This window comes from Bubalus kerabau, chromosome 12 (genome assembly GCF_029407905.1).
Source record: "Bubalus kerabau isolate K-KA32 ecotype Philippines breed swamp buffalo chromosome 12, PCC_UOA_SB_1v2, whole genome shotgun sequence".
NCBI lineage: Eukaryota > Metazoa > Chordata > Mammalia > Artiodactyla > Bovidae > Bubalus > Bubalus kerabau.
Genome location: NC_073635.1, coordinates 83059190 through 83077177, shown reverse-complemented (window position 1 = coordinate 83077177; position 17988 = coordinate 83059190). Strand labels below are relative to the sequence as shown.

Here is a 17988-nt window from a genome sequence, read left to right as displayed (position 1 = left end):
GCCACAGCATGTGTACTTAAAAAAAAAAACAACAAACCTTTGCCCCAAGCTATCAGGCACAAAACTTGTAAGCCACCATTCATTACGGATGTGTTTTAAATTACCCACATTGCAAAAAATATATAATCATCATCATTATCATCGTCTTGGTTTACTTAAAAAACAATTATCACTGTTGCATTACATATGAACTGTCTCCAACCCAAGTCAATGAGCTCCTCCTGCTGAATCCCCACCCACTCTGACTGCCTTTACCACAGCAATTACTGCAGCACTGTCTTCTCCACAGAGCATGGAGCCCCTGGGCTCCTAAGTCCCAACTTAGGGAACTGGTGGAAGGTACCACCAGCTTCTGGAACAGAACACTCAGAAAAAGAAAAGAAAGATAAAAACAGAAAGATAATGAAGCTGCTGCTGCCGCCAAGTCGCTTCAGTCGTGTCCGACTCTGTGCGACCCCATAGACGGCAGCCCACCAGGCTCCCGTCCCTGGGATTCTCCAGGCAAGAACACTGGAGTGGGTTGCCATTTCCTTCTCCAATAGATAATGAAGAATGCCTAACAAATAAAAACACTAAAATTTCAGAAACAGCTTTCACCTGTTTCCGTAATTAGGAAATAACATCTAATTCTAAAGACAAAACCAGCCAAACACGCACACAAACAAGTCCATCACAGAGGTTGGGAGGAAAATAACGCACGGTACACCTTTTGAAATCTTTGCGGTGTTGTACCATACGAATTTCCTATTCCAAAAATCGTAACAACAAAAAAAAAACAGTAAGTTACTTAAAAAAAAAAAAAGAAAATGTAAAACGCATGTCCACACACGTTTTTCTTCCTCTCATAAATATAAACGGGCAAGACTCAGGACAGCTGGCAAAACTACTGGTAGGAAGTCGACTTTGTTTTCTCCAGGCTGATCTCCCAGCCAGAATAACACCTTCAGGATTTGCAATATTAACAGGGCCAGACACTATTTCTAAACTCCTTTCATTTAAATATTCCCTTTATTCCTCCCACCAACTCTGTGTGTAGAGACTGTTATCACCTCCACTTCCCAGATGAAAGAACTGTAGAGAGGCGTAGGGCGCTGGGCCTAAGACTCCAATCCAGGGAGCTGTGACTGCAAAGCGGGAGGAAATGAGACACTTAGAAAGGAAGCGTCCAGAGGAAGATCCTATAGTACTCCCCGCCCCCCCCCCCACCCCCGCCCCAGCGTGAGACTCCCCCGGGCTGCCCCTCCAACGCCGCTCTGCGCCCTAGGAAAACTGAGAGCAAAAAGCCCTGGCGTCTCACGTTGATGTCTGACAGAAAACACCACAATTCTGTAAAGCAGTTATCCTTCGATTAAAACAAACAAACCCTGGCGTCCACCGAGCATCCCCAGCGCCGACGCCGCGTAAAGGATACCCACAGCAAGGATCTTCCCCTCCAGCGTCTCCGGGCTGATCTGCCGCCCGGAGCACTCCAACAGCTTCCAGAGCCCCTGAACTCCCATGAGGGAGCTGTGTCCTCGGCGTCGCGGGCGGCTTTTCACTCCAAGTCTTCCCCGCCCGGCTGCACCGCCGCCCCGGGCCCAGGAAGAGCACTCTCGGCTTCTACTCGGAAAAACGGAAAATTAAGAGCCCGCAGCTGTCTAGGAAAAACCGGCCCCGTCGAAATGGGCAGTTTCCAGAAACTGACACAGCCTTGCGGAAGAAAAACGGGACCAGAGAAAACTGGCGACGCTGAGGGGCAAGTCCTCGTCTCCTCCAGCGCTCTGGCCCAAACGTTAGCACTCTTAACGGACGACCAGGGTGAGGGGCCGGCGCAGGCAAGATTTAACAGCCAGAAAAACTTCCTACGAAGACTCCAGTCTCCTCAAGTTCAGGCGTACACGCACGGGAAACGGAGCACCCCAGATGCTGTTTAATGCGTCTCGCAAGGCGGAAGTCCTGGCTCCCCACGATGACGTATATCCGCTGCGCCGATGCATTCCGGAAGTGAAGGAGTGGTTCGGCCCCTGTGTTTACGGCTTGTTGGCCGCCTTACCTCCTCCACGGAGGCGTCTTATTTCTGTTAAACGTTGAAACTATACGCAGAGCGTTTTCTTTCAGAAGTTACGGGTTTGTACGTGCTCTTCTAGCGTCGGTTTCTTCCCAGTCTGCCGCCAGTTGTGAAAATTCTTGATGCTAAGTATTGTGTATCGCGGGAGGCAATAACTGAAAGGTGGAAGCTTTCAATTCATTTCAGTCGCTTAGTCGTGTCCGACTCTTTGCGACTCCATGCACCGCAGCACGCCAGGCTTCCCTGTCCATCACCAACTCCCGGAGTTTACTCAAACTCATGTCCATTGAGTTGGTGATGCCATCCAACCATCTGGTCCTCTGTCGTCCCCTTCTCCTCCCGCCTTCAATCTTTCCCAGCATCAGGGTCTTGTCTAGTGAGTCAATTCTTCGCGTTAGGTGGCCAAAGTATTGGCGTTTCAGCATCAGTCCTTCTAAAGAATATTCAGGACTAATTTCCTTTAGGATGGACTGGTTGGATCTCCTTGCAGTCCAAGGGACTCTCAAGAGTCTTCTCCAACACCATAGTTCAATAGCATCAATTCTTCTGCTCTCAGCTTTCCTAATAGTCCAATTCACATCCATACATGACCGCTGGAAAAACCATACCCTTGACTAGATGGACCTTTGTAGGCAAAGTAATGTCTCTGCTTTTTAATATGCTGTCTAGGTTGGTCATAATTTTTCTTCTAAGGAGCAATCCACTTTTAATTTCATGGCTGCAGTCACCAGCTGCAGTGATTTTGGAGCCCCAAAAAATAAAGTCTCACTGTTTCCATTGTTTCCCCATCTATTTCCCATGAAGTGATGGGACCGGATACCATGATCTTCGTTTTCTGAATGTTGAGCTTTAAGCCAACTTTTTCACTCTCCTCTTTCACTTTCATCAAGAGGCTCTTTAGTTCTCTGCTTTCTGCCAGGCGTGTTGTGTCATCTGCATATCTGAGGTTATTGATACTTATGGAAATCTTGATTCCAGCTTGTGCTTCATCCAGTCTGGCATTTCTCATGATGTACTCTGCATATAAGTTAAATAAGCAGGGTGACAATATACAGCCTTGACGTACTCCTTTCCCGATTTGGAACCAGTCTGTTGTTCCATGTCCAGGTATAACTGTTGCTTCTTCACCTACATACATATTTCTCAGGAGGCAGGTCAGGTGGTCTGGTATTCTCATCTCTTTAAGAACTTTCCACAGTTTGTTGTGATACACATAATCAAAGGCCTTGGCATAGTCAAAACAGAAGTAGGTGGAAGATTTGGTTGATGTTTTTTCATTAATAAGTAGGTAGTTATCTGAAAATTTGTAGTAACCAGATAGTAATATGGTTTAAAATTTTAGCCCTTGAAGTACATTTTTCTTCAGCATTTAAGAGGCTTTTAGGTCAGAAATAACAAGAAACTCATTGCCAAAGTAGCTCCTGGAAAGGTGGTAGATTGGACCCTCAGGCTAGATTCAAACCCCCACTAAACCACTTATGGTGTTTAGCATTGCTCAGATCAGGTTTGTTCAAAACATCTTTCTTCATCTGTAATAGGCGGGCATAGAAGCAGTCTTGCAAACTGTTTCAAGCAAGGATCATAGGTAATGTTTGTGACGTACTTAACCACTAGTGGTCAATGAATGGTAGCCTTTTCGTACATATTGGTTCAGATTTGGACTATTGAAGATAGATTAAAATCAGTGAAAAGAAATGATTGGAAAATAAGTTTTTAGTGAAACTATTTTTTGCCCAAACAGATGGTTCCCAGTAGCCAGGTTTCCTTGACCTGTGTACTCAGTTGCTCAGTCACCTCAGACCCTGTAACCCCATGGACTGCAGCCCACCAGGCTCCTCTGTCCATGGGATTTCCCAGGCAACAATACTGGAAAAGTGAAAGGAAAATGAAGCCGCTCAGTCGTGTCTGACTCTTTGCAACCCCATGGACTGCAGCCTCCCAGGCTCCTCCGTCCATGGGATTCTCCAGGCAAGAATACTGGAGTGGGTTGCCACTGCCTTCTCCAATGTATGAAAGTGAAAAGTCAAAGTGAAGTCGCTCAGTCGTGTCTGACTCGTAGCGACCCCATGGACTGCAGCCTACCAGGCTTTTCCATCCACAGGATTTTCCAGGCAAGAGTACTGGAGTGGGGTGCCATTGCCTTATCCTGAAGTTACTTGAGAGCTAGGTAAAAACAAGTAGTCAGTGTGAGCATTTGAGTACTGTAAGTGCTTGTAAAACCAGAGCAACATTTCTTGGATACAAAATGTATTTTTGAAGGAACATCAACTGAGGAGTGTTCATTTGATTAATAAGGAATTGGTTCCTTTGGTTGCTGTTTAAAGGGCTTCCCAGGTGGCACTAGTGGTGAAGAACCTGCTGCCAATGCAGAAGGCATAAGAGATGTGGGTTCAGTCCCTGGGTCGGGAAGATCCCCTGGAGGCAGGCACAGCAACCCACTCCAGTATTCTTGCCTGGAGAATCCCATGGACAGAGGAGCCTGGCGGGCTGCAGTCCATAGGGTCACAAAGAGTCAGAAATGACTGAAGTGACTTAGCAACAGCAGCAGCGAAGGGCTCTCTATCAAGATTCTGCCAGGAAAATACACATTATATAGGCTAATAATAATAACAAGCATTCAAATAGCAATTGCTATCTATAAAGCACTGTGTGAAACACTTTACACGTATTAACTTACTTATTCTTCAAAACAGTTTGTAAGATAAGTACTATTATCCCCATTTTAGCCAATGAGGAATTATGCACAAGAAAAACAATCTTAACTTGCCCAAGATGATAACAGCCAGTTAGTAGCAAGCCAGTAATATGAACTTTCATTGCTTCTATGGAGACCCCTAAGAAAAACTGACCAAGAAATTATGACAGGAATGTTACTAATCTTCAAAGAGCAATGTGCAGTCACTGGCTTACAGATTCTGGAAAAGCAGTCCCTATAAACCTCAGTGTGCTCCTCATAACTGCCAAACTTGTAAACCAAGTTATTAAGTGATCATGTATATTAAGTGTTTTATAAAAGTTGATTATGGTCAATAAGCAATATATATAAACTCATCCTGTTTTCCTAGATGTTACTGTGTTGTCTGTTTTATGTTACATTCATCTCCATTCTTTACCAACCTCTTCTCTGAAATATTTGGCTGAGCTATATGAAATCAAGATTTGACCTCCAGAAATCACAGTTTTAATTTGGTTCAAGCTAAAGAATTACATTTTCTATTTCCTGTTATATAAAGTCTTACAAAAATCTAAAATTATAGACATATGCCTATAGTCTCACTAATTATAAAAGTCAGATGTTTCTTATACTACTCAGGCAGAATTGACAAATTCTGTCATGTACCTCTGTCATATACTTCAAATTATAAGGCCACTCCATCCTTAAAAGTTCAAAACATTCACATGATTAAAAGTAGAAAACAAAACTTTATTGATGAAAACTTCTTAAAAGTTCCAGTATGAAGTAACAAAATCAGCAACCTACAAATCTCTTTCAGTCCTTGGCCTTTCAAGCAAAATATTCTCTTCAGAAAAATGCCCATTTCATAATATCCCCATCTGTAGGCTAGGAGTATCTGAGTGGATACATGGATATAAAATTCAAAAGAGAAGGAAATGAAAATATTTTCAAAATAAAAATCTGAACCCTTTCCTTGAGGTGTATTGCAATATGGTTACCAACATATTCAGCACCTTGTAATAATCAAGTTACTGACTGGAGTCCTGGAGCAGCCCCTGGAATGAAAGAACAAGAGATCCTAGTTGTTCATGAGTCACAGGTTGGCAGAAGAAGAAAAACTACAGCGACTGGACAGGAGCTCAAATACATGAAATCCACACGTTCTGAACAATTACACACTCTCTTCAAATAGCTAATAGTCTATATGGTTTTACAAAAGGAAAGAGCTCAGAGCCTGGAATATGGATAGTTGCCCTCTGAGTGATGGGCAGTCCTAACACATCCTTAATGCTTTTTTTTATCAACACATGACTCCATATGGGGGGACCAGTCACATATCACATCTCACCTCAAAGGTTACTTTGGGTGTAGAAACTTCAGATGTCACTTGTTATTTTGTTGTTTTAGTTGCTAAGTTATGTCCGACTCTTCTCAACCCCATGGACTGTAGCCCGCCAGGCTCCTCTGTCCATGGGATTTCCCAGGCAAGAATACTGGAGTGGGTTGCCATTTCCATCTCCAGGGGATCTTCCCAACCCAGGGATCAAACCCATGACTCTTGCATTGGCAGGCGGGTTCTTTACCACTGGGCCATCAGGGAAACCCACTTGTTCATTTACTCTATCCCTAAACCAAGGTTTATTGTAGACTTACAGAAGTCTTTCAAGACCTAAAGTTCTTGTCAATATGTAACAACAACATACCAAGAAAGTCCAGAACACCTGAGTTGATGCAGGAAGTCATCCATCTGCACCAGCAGAAAAGATCAGTGCCTGGAGTCTTTTCTCTTTTGCCTCTTTATTAAGAATCCTGAGAAAGTTAATCAGGAAAAATACGAGGCAGGCAAGATACTGCTACAAGTAAAAAGGAATTCCTAGACTCACTAAGTTATTTGAAATGAGCTTTAACCACAAGAGAAAAACTAGAAGTCAACAACCCCAATTTTTTTTAAAGGGCAGAGAGTGAGTACCTTAAATTTTGAGCTTAGGAATAAAACTGCAACAAATATCTGGGGGTCAAGTCATGAGAAATCCCTTCATGCTTAAGTATTTCAAATCATGATGTTATTGAATGAAATTGTGTCTGATTTGTTTATATGTAATTTTATTGGACTTTGCAAAACTGTCCAGAATGTTTATATACTCTTACTTTTAAAAGGACAAAAAAAAAAATCTGTGCTTATCTGTTTATATGTCTGAAATCACCCATCCTATTCATATACAAGCTTATTTACTGGAGGAACTACAAGGTTATGTTTTGCCCCACAAGATCTGTTCCTATTTAACATAGACTTAAAATATCGTACTGCCTTAACACAGTCCTGCATCAACCAGCTGTGTGTGTGACCCCCAGCGTAGGGACCCAGCATGGTCAGTCATTCCCCTCATAATCACTGTAACCATGGTAGCCACTGTTCCTTCTCTCGTGGATACTGGACATCTTTTTCCATGTTGAGTCCTGATGGAAACCAGTACTGAAAGACCGGCCCAGGCGCCCGTGCTGCTTCTTGGAGATATTGTCCTCACTCTCAGATTTGGCAATTCCATGGGCATGCATTGGAGGCTGTGATTCCTGTCTAATAGTTCCAAACGGAAAGTTCCAAAGGCCAAATCTTTGCCAGCTAAGTCTCTGGAATGCTATGATGCAATGCAAGTTTCCTCCAACCTGAGAAGAAAAAAAAAATGTTCGGTTCAGAAAACAAGAGGAAACTAGTTATACTATGTGGGTTCCAATGAATTCTCTTATTTTCCCTCCTTCATGCATGCATGCTCAGTTGTGCTGTCTTTGCAACTCCATAGACTGTAGCCAACCAGGCTCCTCTGTCCATGGGATTTTTTCCCCGCCGTCATCTGCATCTAAATAGTATTTATCCTTTCCGACATCATCAGATCACACTACCCAGCATCTTTCCTGACCAGCTGCCTTTACAAAAATATAACAATGTCCACAGGAGCCAAGACCCCTTCACCGCCCCCATTTGCCTCTCTACCTCTCACGCACGCTCGGTGATCCCAACATTGCCTAATCCAAACACCGAGATCATTCCTCTTCCTCTCCCCGCTATGTGTTCTTCACATGTTAGTGGGATTATAGCAACGGGCTGTCTCCTCAACCCACAGAACATACCATTCCCTGAGAACCACCCACAGTGGCCTTGTTGGTGAACACGGCTCTGCCCCAAGGCCACAGTTAATGCCCTGGGGTCAGCACCTGACTCCAGCTGGGCCACCACTACAGAACTGGGCTGGAGGCAGGCCCGTCTCAGTCTAGACTGTTCTTCTGAAAGGCAGACCTAAGTTGAAAGACGATGATCTTCAGGAAGCAAACAGAAAGACAGCTGAGAACAAGACAGACTAGCTTCCTGCCCCTGATAATATTTCTGGCTGGCACCTGGCTGGACTTCTTGCATTTTTAAATTTTTAAATTAGAAGATAATTACTTTACAATATTGCGGTGGTTTCTGCCATACCTCAACGTGAATCAGCCACAGGTATACATAGGTCCCTCCCTTCTGAAGGTCCCTCCCTCCTCCCACCCATGTGCCACCCCTCTAGGTTGTCACGCTGCACAGGCTTTGGGTTCCCTGCATCATACAGCAAACTCCCACGAGCTATCTGTTTTACATATGGTAGTGTGTGTGTTTCAGTGCTATTCTCTCAACTCATCCCACCCTCTCCTTCCTCCACTGCGTCCAAAAGTCTTTTCTTTATGTCTGTGTTTGTGGCCTTGCACGTGGAATCATCAGTACTATCTTTCTATACTCCATATATATGTATTACTATACAATATTTGTCTTTTCTCTTTCTGACATACTTTATTCTGTATAAGAGGCTCTAGGTTCATCTACTTCATTAGAACTGACTCAAATGCATTTCTTTTTATAGCTGAGTAATATTCCATTGTGTATATGCACCATAACTTCTTTATCCACTCATCTGTCAATGGTTATCTAGATTGCTTCCCCGTCCTAGCTACTGTAAATTTCCTTTTAAAGACATGTGTCCTCGGTTTTCACTTTTCTGTCTAAAATGGTCTGAACTGGGTTTCTGTTATTTACAACCTAGAGTGCTGAGTAAAATGACTGCATTTTGGCCAGTTAAGAAATACTTTCACACATAGTGGGATTCTTACCTTCTTTGTCTTTCGGTACTGCAGCCCCCTCTCTAAGTGCCGGATATCTAGATATTCTGGATTTTGAGTGTTTAGATCAGTAACAATATCTGCCCATCTATTGTTAAGGAAGAATAAAGCACAATTTTCTTTAAGTTTAAAATTCTTTTAAAAAGTAATGGAACTTTTCACATGAGCAATTTGCTACAACAGTTCCATGGCAATAATTCTTCCATCAGAGGATTATTTCATCTATTAGGTTTCCATAAATCCTCTTTTAAATGACAGTTCTCTTTATCCAACTAATGCCAAGGTTAAAAATGGTTACTCTCCACATGAAATAAAAATATATATCAACCTGTTAAGTGACATCCAGCAGGCTAGTGTGGAAACATTCCATATTTTCTTTTTAATTGGAGTCAAGTACATTTTCAAAAGTTTTATAAGTTAGTATGCCTTTATCCATAAACAACATGATTGATGGTATAGAAAATCCAAAACAATTACAAATTGCTTTGTATTGCAAATCTGTTACTAGAACTAACAACTGAATTTGATAAAGGTGTAAGATTTAAGGCCTATATAGAAAAATCCATTGTATTTTTGTACACTACCAGAAAATAATTGGGAGATAAAATGTTTTAAAAATCAGTTTATAGGAACAATATTCAATATTGTAATAACCTATAATGGGAAATAATTTGAAAATATATATATGTATATATATAACTGAATCACTTTACTGTACACCTAAAACTCACACAACATTGTAACTCAACTATTACTTCAACTAAATCAATTTACAATAGCATCAAAAAATATAGGAAAAACTTTTAACAAAATATATATAAAATTCTATGCTGAGAAATACCATTGCCAAGAGAAATTAAAGCTCTAATTAAGTGGAGATACAGTCTATATTTATAAAGAGAAAACTCTACATTATTCAGATGTAATGCTCCCCAAACTAAACTATGGATTCTATGGATTCTATTCTAATTAAAATTCCAACAGGCTTTTTAGCAGAAATTGAGAAAAAGTGGAGAGGGAGGGGTTAACATACTTTTTACAGTGAATAGCAGGATGTTTTCTACTTGATTCTCCAATTAAGATCCAATATTCTACTTCCTGTGGTGTGAGGGGACCCCTGCTAGAATAAAATACATTCACAGTAAGCTTCATAAAGTCATTCACTTCCTTGAAAATATTACTTTAATTATATACTGATAAAACATACACTGAGGTTTATGCAGAAATAGAATTCATTAGCACTAGAACAGAACTGGAGTTAAGGTTTGAACAAAACTCCAGAGGCCATTAAAAAGGAAGCATAAATTAGGTAGGGCTTGATCCCTTGTTACAAAATGTTATTGTTTACTTGCTAAGTCATGTCTGACTCTTTTGAGACCCCATGGACTGTAGCCCACCAGATTCCTCTGTCCATGGTATTCTCTAGGCAAGAATACTAGAGTGGGTTGCCACTTCCTTCTCCAGGGGATCTTCCCGACCCAGGGATGGAACCTGCCTCTCCTGCATTTCAGGCAGATTCTTTACCATGGAGCCACCAGGGAATCTCGAGAAAAGCCTAATAAACCAAACACAATTCTGCAAAAGATTCAGCTACAATGTTTAAAAGGATAGTCTTACTTGATGTAAGGAAAGCAAATCATCGAGTGTTCCAATGTCTAATGAACCAAATATTTCATAAATGCTTTCAACAATATATTTTCCTGGTGAAGTATGCACATAAAATATAAAAATGCTTACCTATATGCTTTATTCGCCTTGACAGGGGTTGCTTCAAAGCCAATTGGACAAAAATAATGATTTTGGCAATGATAGATATAAGCTAACGATTCATCTTTCAATCCATGAGTTAACTTCGACAAGGCCCCAGATGCTACAAAAAAGCAAAAACAAACCAACCGAGGGACCATAAAACACTGTCTATGCTTCATACAAACAATTATACAATATATATGTTGTATATTATATATACAATTTTATATATATATATATATATATATATATATATATATATATATACAAGTAATTATACAAACAGTTAAGGACTCAAAGGCAGAAAAGACATTACTTGGGACAAATGGACATTGCTGGGGAAAAAATGAATAACTATTGATAGATTTTTTTTTTAATTAATGGATTTCAATCTTACCCTTTAGACTGAAATTCAGATAAACTGAATAGCAAACTAAATAACTGAAATATGTCCTTGATTACCAAAACCTTCAAATAACACATACGCTTGTCTATAAAAGTTAATACTTGGTATATATAGCAAGGGTCTCAACTTCTCTGATTGTACACATCTGTCACTAGAAATTTCTAACTAAGCATGTTTGTTTATAAACTATGTATATTGACTACTGATTTAAAAGATACACAAAAATAGGAATTTTTAATTAGATTAAAATGTAGACATTCTAATTCATTCTTCCCAGACCACAGTGATCACTCTGTAAAGCTGTCATATGCAAACATCCCAATTTGGAAACCACTGAAGTATATGGACAAATACAAACTCCAAACAATTTCAAAAGAGGAAAACTTTCTCCCATTAATACACATTACAATCCTTTCTACAAAAATCACCCAAATTAGAGGAACAGTTTTCACAAGCCAAGTGGTAAGAACATCTTTATAGAAACTGGCTGGTGAACCGCTGCATCCTCTTATAACTGCTTCTCCTTGTATCTTTCCAGTGGCTGCCTGTATTAGTTACAAAGTAATTTCAAAAGTATTACATAAGAAACCAGTTTTTAACCACCACTCAATACTTAAAGCCATTAACTGAAGTTTCATTAACTTGCATCTCCTGGAAGAAACTAAATTATTCATGAACAAATAGCCCATTAAGATAGGAAATCCTAAAAATGGTTGAAGTAGACAAAATTTCCAAGTTATGGCTTTTCTGATGGACTTTCTGGCCACTGAAATAGCTGAAGCCCAAGAACAGCTGGTCAATGGCTGTAACAGAGCCAAGAAGGTGGGAGCCCACCCCCAACCCCCAGAGATACACACAATTTGTGAGTTCCATGGAGACCATAACATTTCTGTCTCAAGCTCTTTCTCCAAGGTTTCAGCTAGGAGATTTTTACTCATAGATTCACCATAGATTTTTACTTCATTATGTGCATTCCTGCGTGCAAGGCAATCTTTTCTACCACAATCTCTATTTCATAATGATAAATAAGTCTTTCTGCTGTTTTGGGCTGAGTTCCTCAGACAAACTAAAAACCGACACCCAAGGACAGTTCTAAATGAATTCTAAGAACTAAAATTAAGAAGATGCTCAGTATTTCATTTCCATAGCTGAACTTGGTTGTAGATATATTCCAGAATAGTAAGCAAAAGTAAATAGATTTGGACTTTTCATAAACCCAGTAAATACTAAAGATTCTTACACACATAACTGGCTTAGGAAGAACTCTTGAAATCTTTGTCAGATTGTGAAAATGCCATATAAAAAGTTACCCCAGATAACTAAAACTTCCTGTGAAAGAACTTTATTGTAACTTTTTAATGGAAATTTTTATTTCACACTTCCCTCCTAAGTCAAATATAATCCAAAACAGCTGATTTCCTTATTGGGATTATGAATAGGAGTCACATTAATGTCTGGAATATATTCAGGGGCAAATGAGATAGGAGTGAAAGTTTGCCATCATTAATATTCATACTATTTCACCTGCTACAAATACTCTTAGAATATGTCCTAGTTTTCTAGAGGACACAAGGTGGGTTTTCTTCTATGAAGTAATGATCATGCTACTCAGGTATATCTTTTGTTATTATTTCAAAGTACATGACAACGTTCTGATGGACTTGGATTGTTGTTGTTCAGTCACTAAGTCTTGTCCGACTCTTCGTAACTCCATGGACTATAGCCCCCCAGGCTCCTCTGGCCATGGGATTTTCCAGGCAAGAATAATGGAGTGGGTTGCCATTTCCTTCTCCAGGGCATCTTCCTGACCCAGGGATCAAACCCAGGTCTCTGGCATCACAAGCAGATTCTTTACCATCTGAGCTACCAGGGAAGTCCTGGATCAGGGCACTACCCTTGCTACTACTCAGCTCTGGCGCTGTAGCTGAAAGCAGCCACAGAGAGAAACAGCCGTGGGCCGTGTGTAAGCAAATGGATATGTTTATCTGCCAATAAAACTTTATTTATAAAATAAAGTGGGCTGTTGTTTGCTGCGTGCTCATGGGCTGTTGTTTGCTGACCTCTAATTCAGATCAGTAATTTTCAGATTTATTTTGACATGGAACGCCTTCTGCAAGGAAAGTTTACATGTCTGGCCAGTTCATAAAAAGGATCAAAGCTGTTACTGTGGCCCAAAAGGAGGTAGGGAATCTACGGGCTCACCCCTCTCCCCTCACCAGCCCTGAAGCACCACCATAGAATTCCCAAGACTCAACTGAGCACAGAATGAAAAATCACTGAGCTTCCTATCAATGGAAGACCACACTCCTGATAAAGAAGCGGGATAGCACCTCTTTAGAAAGGTAACAGAGTGTATGCGTGCTAAGTCACCTCATTTGTGTCCAACTCTTTGCGACCCCATTGACTGTAGACCGCCAGGCTCCTCTGTCCACGTGATTTCCCAAGCAAGAATACTGGAGTGGGTTGCCATTTCTTTCTCCAGGAAATCTTCTTGACCCAGGGATCAAATCCACCTCTCCTGCACTAACAGATTCTTCACCACTAGCACCACCAGGGAAGCCCATGGTTACTATTTTCGCTGTGCTTAGTCATTCACTTGTTTCTGATTCTCTGCAGTCCCATGGACTGCAGCCTGCCAGGCTCCTCTGTCCATGGAATTCTCCAGGCAAGAATACTGGAGTGGGGTGCCATGCCCTCCTCCAGGGATCTTCCTGACCCAGGGATCAAACCCATGTCTCTTACATCTCCTGCACTGGCAAGCTTTACCACCAGCACCACCTGGGAAGTCCAGAAAGGCCACAGCAGTAGTTCTCAAACCTGAGCAGGAAGGGCTTGTTAAATAACAGATTGCTGATACCTAACCCCTCGGTGACTGACCCAGTAGGTCTGGAGTGGGGACCAACAATTTGCATGTCTAACACATTACCAGGTGATGCTAATATTCATCCAGGGGTCACATCTCGAAAGCCACTGGTCTAAGGTTAACAGGAAATTTTTATTGCACTCAATTCAGGAAGCAAATTAATGAACAGCTACCAACTATTGGGTTAGCCAAAAAGTTCGTTTAGGCCTTTCTGTAAGCTGTATCATGACGTTTTCTGTAACAGGAAAACCTGAATTGTTTTGCCAACCCAATATATCAGGAACCATAAGAAAACAAAAGGCGAGGAATGCATAGTACCTCAAGCTGCCCTCATAGAGAAGATAAAAGAGGTGACTTGGATATAGGGTGGAAAAAATGCAAAAAAAAAAAGGGGGTGTAATTCAAAGAAGAAAGAGTACCTTGGGTTTAAGGAATCAAGAAGGGGGTGGCATTCAGGACAGAACAAAATCAAGTGGCAGGATTCTGACAACCCAGAGGAAGGAGCATGTGGAGAAAACCACACTACTCCATGGGAGGGAGATAGTCAGGGAAGAGCACATCGTCTGGTCCAGGATGGAGGGCACATAGGCCTCTCGTAGGGCACCCCCAGAAATTCAGTGTAAGGTCAGAAAAAGATCACCTTCTGAAATAAAACATACCACTTAGTACATTAAGGCAGTCATCCTAGACGGTGATGCTACATAGCAGACAAACGAATGCGTTACACATGGAAACTAAATTCAGACTGATGTGGGGTCTAAACCACATCAGGATGTGGAGTCAAGAGGATATCAAGAATCTGAAACTTCAGCGACACAGCAGCCACTACCAAATGCAGAGCCATGATGCGGATGGTGTAGAGAAAGCAGAGCAAAACTACCAGAATGTGCTGGCCTGCTGCCTTGCAAGGAGCAGTGTGTGTCCTGAGCAGCCGTCGAGGAAATGCTGGTGCCTTTGATGCTGTATTTCTCACTCTCAGTTAATATATTAACATTCTGATATTCTGTGAGCCTGCTGAGTCAAAGTCTATTCTATAAGAACAGAACTCCAAAGAACTCTAAAATAACTTATCAAAATGCATTTTTATACCTTCAAAGACAAGAACCGGATTTTGCAATCTAGCAACACAGTATAATCCTGCTAGGTTCTTAGACCCTCGAATCTTCTAAATTCAACTGGTACATGCAGGACAGCATCAAAAGACCAATCTGCTCTCGCCTGGGATGGTGCGAAGGACTTGACGCTTTCAGCAAGTTACACAGAGTCCCCAAAGTAGGAAAGGATATATTAGTGCCACACACGGAAAAGATTTATTTGATCTTGTGTCTAATATGAACTGGAGAAAACCAGAAGATGAGGAAAACAGAATATAAATGCACAGTCCACTCAAGATACACTAAGACACTATAGTTAACTGGTAGTTATGTCGTGATAGGGCAAAGGTATCTATTAAAAGAATAAAAAGAAATACAGGAATGTTAGTATAATTTTCAAGCGAGCTGTTAAAAACAAATGAATCTAGATGTTCCTGGCATAAAAGCTGGTAACTAAGGGAACCAACAGTTTGACGTTTTACTCTAATAAGTAACAATAATAGGAAGTGAATAATAATAAGTGAACCAATAGTTTGACATTAATGTTGACAACTTCTGGCACAAAATTTTGTGAGTCATTATTAAGTACAGCTCTTAAAAAATGCTTCAACTCATATTCACAGTCAAATCTGTTCATTTTTGTTAAAATCCCTGGATTTTGCTTTTATTCCATGAGTGAGGGCTTCCCAGGTGGTTCAGTAGGAAAGAATCTGCCTTCCAATTCAAGAGACACAGGTTCAATACCCAGGTCCGGAAGCTCCCCTGGAGAAGGAAATGGCAACCCACTCCAGTATTCTTGCCTGAGAAATCCCACGGACAGTGAAACCTGGCAGGCCACAGTCCATGAGGTTGCAAAGAATTGGACATGACTGAGCGTGCACAATCTCAGTTCACATTTCCTGAAGGCCCATAGGAAACGAGCAAGTCAGCCAGAAAAGAGGGAGTTCCAAAATCTAAGAAGTGTAGTCACCAGGAAAATGTAAAGCCTGTTAAAGAAAACAGGCCTGAGAGCCCTTAAAAATAATCTAAGCATGGGACTTCTCTGGTGGTTCAGTGGTTAGGACTCCGAGCTGGCACTGCAGGGAGTGTGGGCTCAATCTCTGGCTGGGGAACTGGGATCCCACATGCTGTGCCACAGGGCACCCCACAAAAAAAAATCTAAACAAACAAAAGATACATTTCAAAGTATTTTTTTTTAATGCACACTAACAACTGGCCACGGTTTTCACTACTGAATATTCCAGAAACAAACGAGAAAAGCCTGTCTCTGCAACTCTGTCTTCTACAATGAGATGGAACAGGAACGACTTCTGCTCGACACAGATTAACACTCTCCACTCGGAATACAATCAGAAGTCCCAAGGGTCACATGGGTAAGGTCAGAGGGCATCATACATAGAATCAAAGGGTTAGTGAGGGAAGTCCCTATGACCAAGAAGCTGGGCAGACACATTAAAAAGATGCAACATCATATGAGGCTGCACGTCCCAAATGCCAAACAACAGATAAAAATGACCAGTATTACAGAAATTAAGAGAAATCCAAGTGTCAGACATAAGGCAGGGCTTGCTAAGGACCACTGAGGCTTGAAGAGAAAGATCAAGGGGGAAGTGGATCAGTTATCCTCCAGGAAAACACAGGTAGAAAAAGAGACAGTGAGAAGTCAAGTTTTGTAATAGGGAAAGCAAAAATAAGAACAAAACTGGGAAAATACAGTATTGAAATTTATTTGGAGAAATTATAGCAACAATTCCTCTCCTCGCATCAAAAAAAAAAAAAAAAGAGGAGGGATGGAGAGAAGAGCCTATTCCTCAAAGGAAAAACACTGATGTGTGTTGCAAAGTCTATCCTCTCTTAGTTTTTCATCGCCTGATCAATTACTTAGAGAGGATGTGTTGACAGCCACAATGGAAACAGGAAAAATTATTAACATTATTAAAAGATTATTAACATTTAAGGCTCCCCTTTCCATGGAGTAAGGAAAGGAAAGTGAAGTCGCTCAGTTGTGTCCGACTTTTTTGTGACCCCATGGACTGTAGCCTACCAGGCTCCTCTGTCCATGGAATTTTCCAGGCAAGAATACTGGAGTGGGTTGCCATGTCCTCCTCCAGGGCATCTTCCCCACCCAGGGATCAAACCTGGGTCTCCCGCATGGCAGGCAGATGCTTTACCGTCTGAGCCTGACCAGGGAGACTCCATGAAGAAAGGGCCCCTGCCACTGCACAGAGCTCAGTCAATAAGAATAAAATTAACATTGACTGAGTCCTTACTTTGTCAGGCAAGGGGCTAAGTATATTACAAATACGTCTCCTTTTATCTTCACAGTGACCCTGTGGGGTGAAAATATGGAGACAAGGTCTACACTGGCTCAGTGAGTGAGAGTTTAAGCACCTCGTTCAGATCACAGAACCAGTATGTGCAGAAACCACTATGCGGACTCCAAGTCTGCCTACCTCACAAGCAGCTGGATACGCCTGTGAAAAGGCAACAGATTAGACCCTGTTTATTTACCGTTACTCTGTGTTCACTCCTTGAGCTTAGTAAACCAGGTACTCTGTCTGCTGACAAAGCCTCTGCTTGAGCAGACTTCAGTTTGATTTCGGACGCACGCAGCAGTAAGCAGCAGCTTGCAGCAAGCAGCAGCGAGTGCTAGCTGGAAGCAGGGGCTTCGTTTCTCAGACCCAGACTCCTAACCACTGGGCCACAGGAGCCAGCAGTTAGGGCTAAGGTTCCTAGCCCTGCCTGCCTAGTCAGGAACAAATTCAGGAGAGGAGGCAGAAGATAAAGAGTAAAGTAAAAAGTTTATTGAAAGGAAAAGTACATGAGGAAAGGCACATGGGCACTCAGAGAGATAGTGGTGCCTTTGGGAAGTTTAAATCCTTTAGAAAGAAGCAGTTTTCCAGATCTAGATCTTCCCTCAGGCCAATCACCTTGCTTTGTCCCCCCCTGGTTAATATGTCTTAGGACCGTCCCCTGGGACGTGCACGCACACCCTAGCCAAGATAGATCTCG

At 41.6% G+C, this 17988-nt stretch overlaps 1 protein-coding gene across 3 annotated transcripts in view; it reads right to left on the bottom strand.

Annotated features, from left to right (window-relative positions):
- LOC129624734 (basic immunoglobulin-like variable motif-containing protein) overlaps nt 1–17988 on the bottom strand; it is a 62664-nt gene that overhangs the window by 26293 nt on the left and 18383 nt on the right. Inside the window, exons 7-10 of one of the 3 annotated variants that reach the window (XM_055542980.1) lie at nt 10602–10734; nt 9898–9984; nt 8856–8952; nt 7157–7388 (exon numbers count right to left, since the gene is read on the bottom strand). In XM_055542980.1, coding sequence (XP_055398955.1) covers nt 7157–7388; nt 8856–8952; nt 9898–9984; nt 10602–10734 — 549 coding nt within the window. Of the gene's footprint in view, nt 1–1411; nt 2852–5450; nt 7389–8855; nt 8953–9897; nt 9985–10601; nt 10735–17988 lie in introns of those variants that run through there. The other 2 variants (XM_055542979.1, XM_055542978.1) reach the window with 2 other exon arrangements.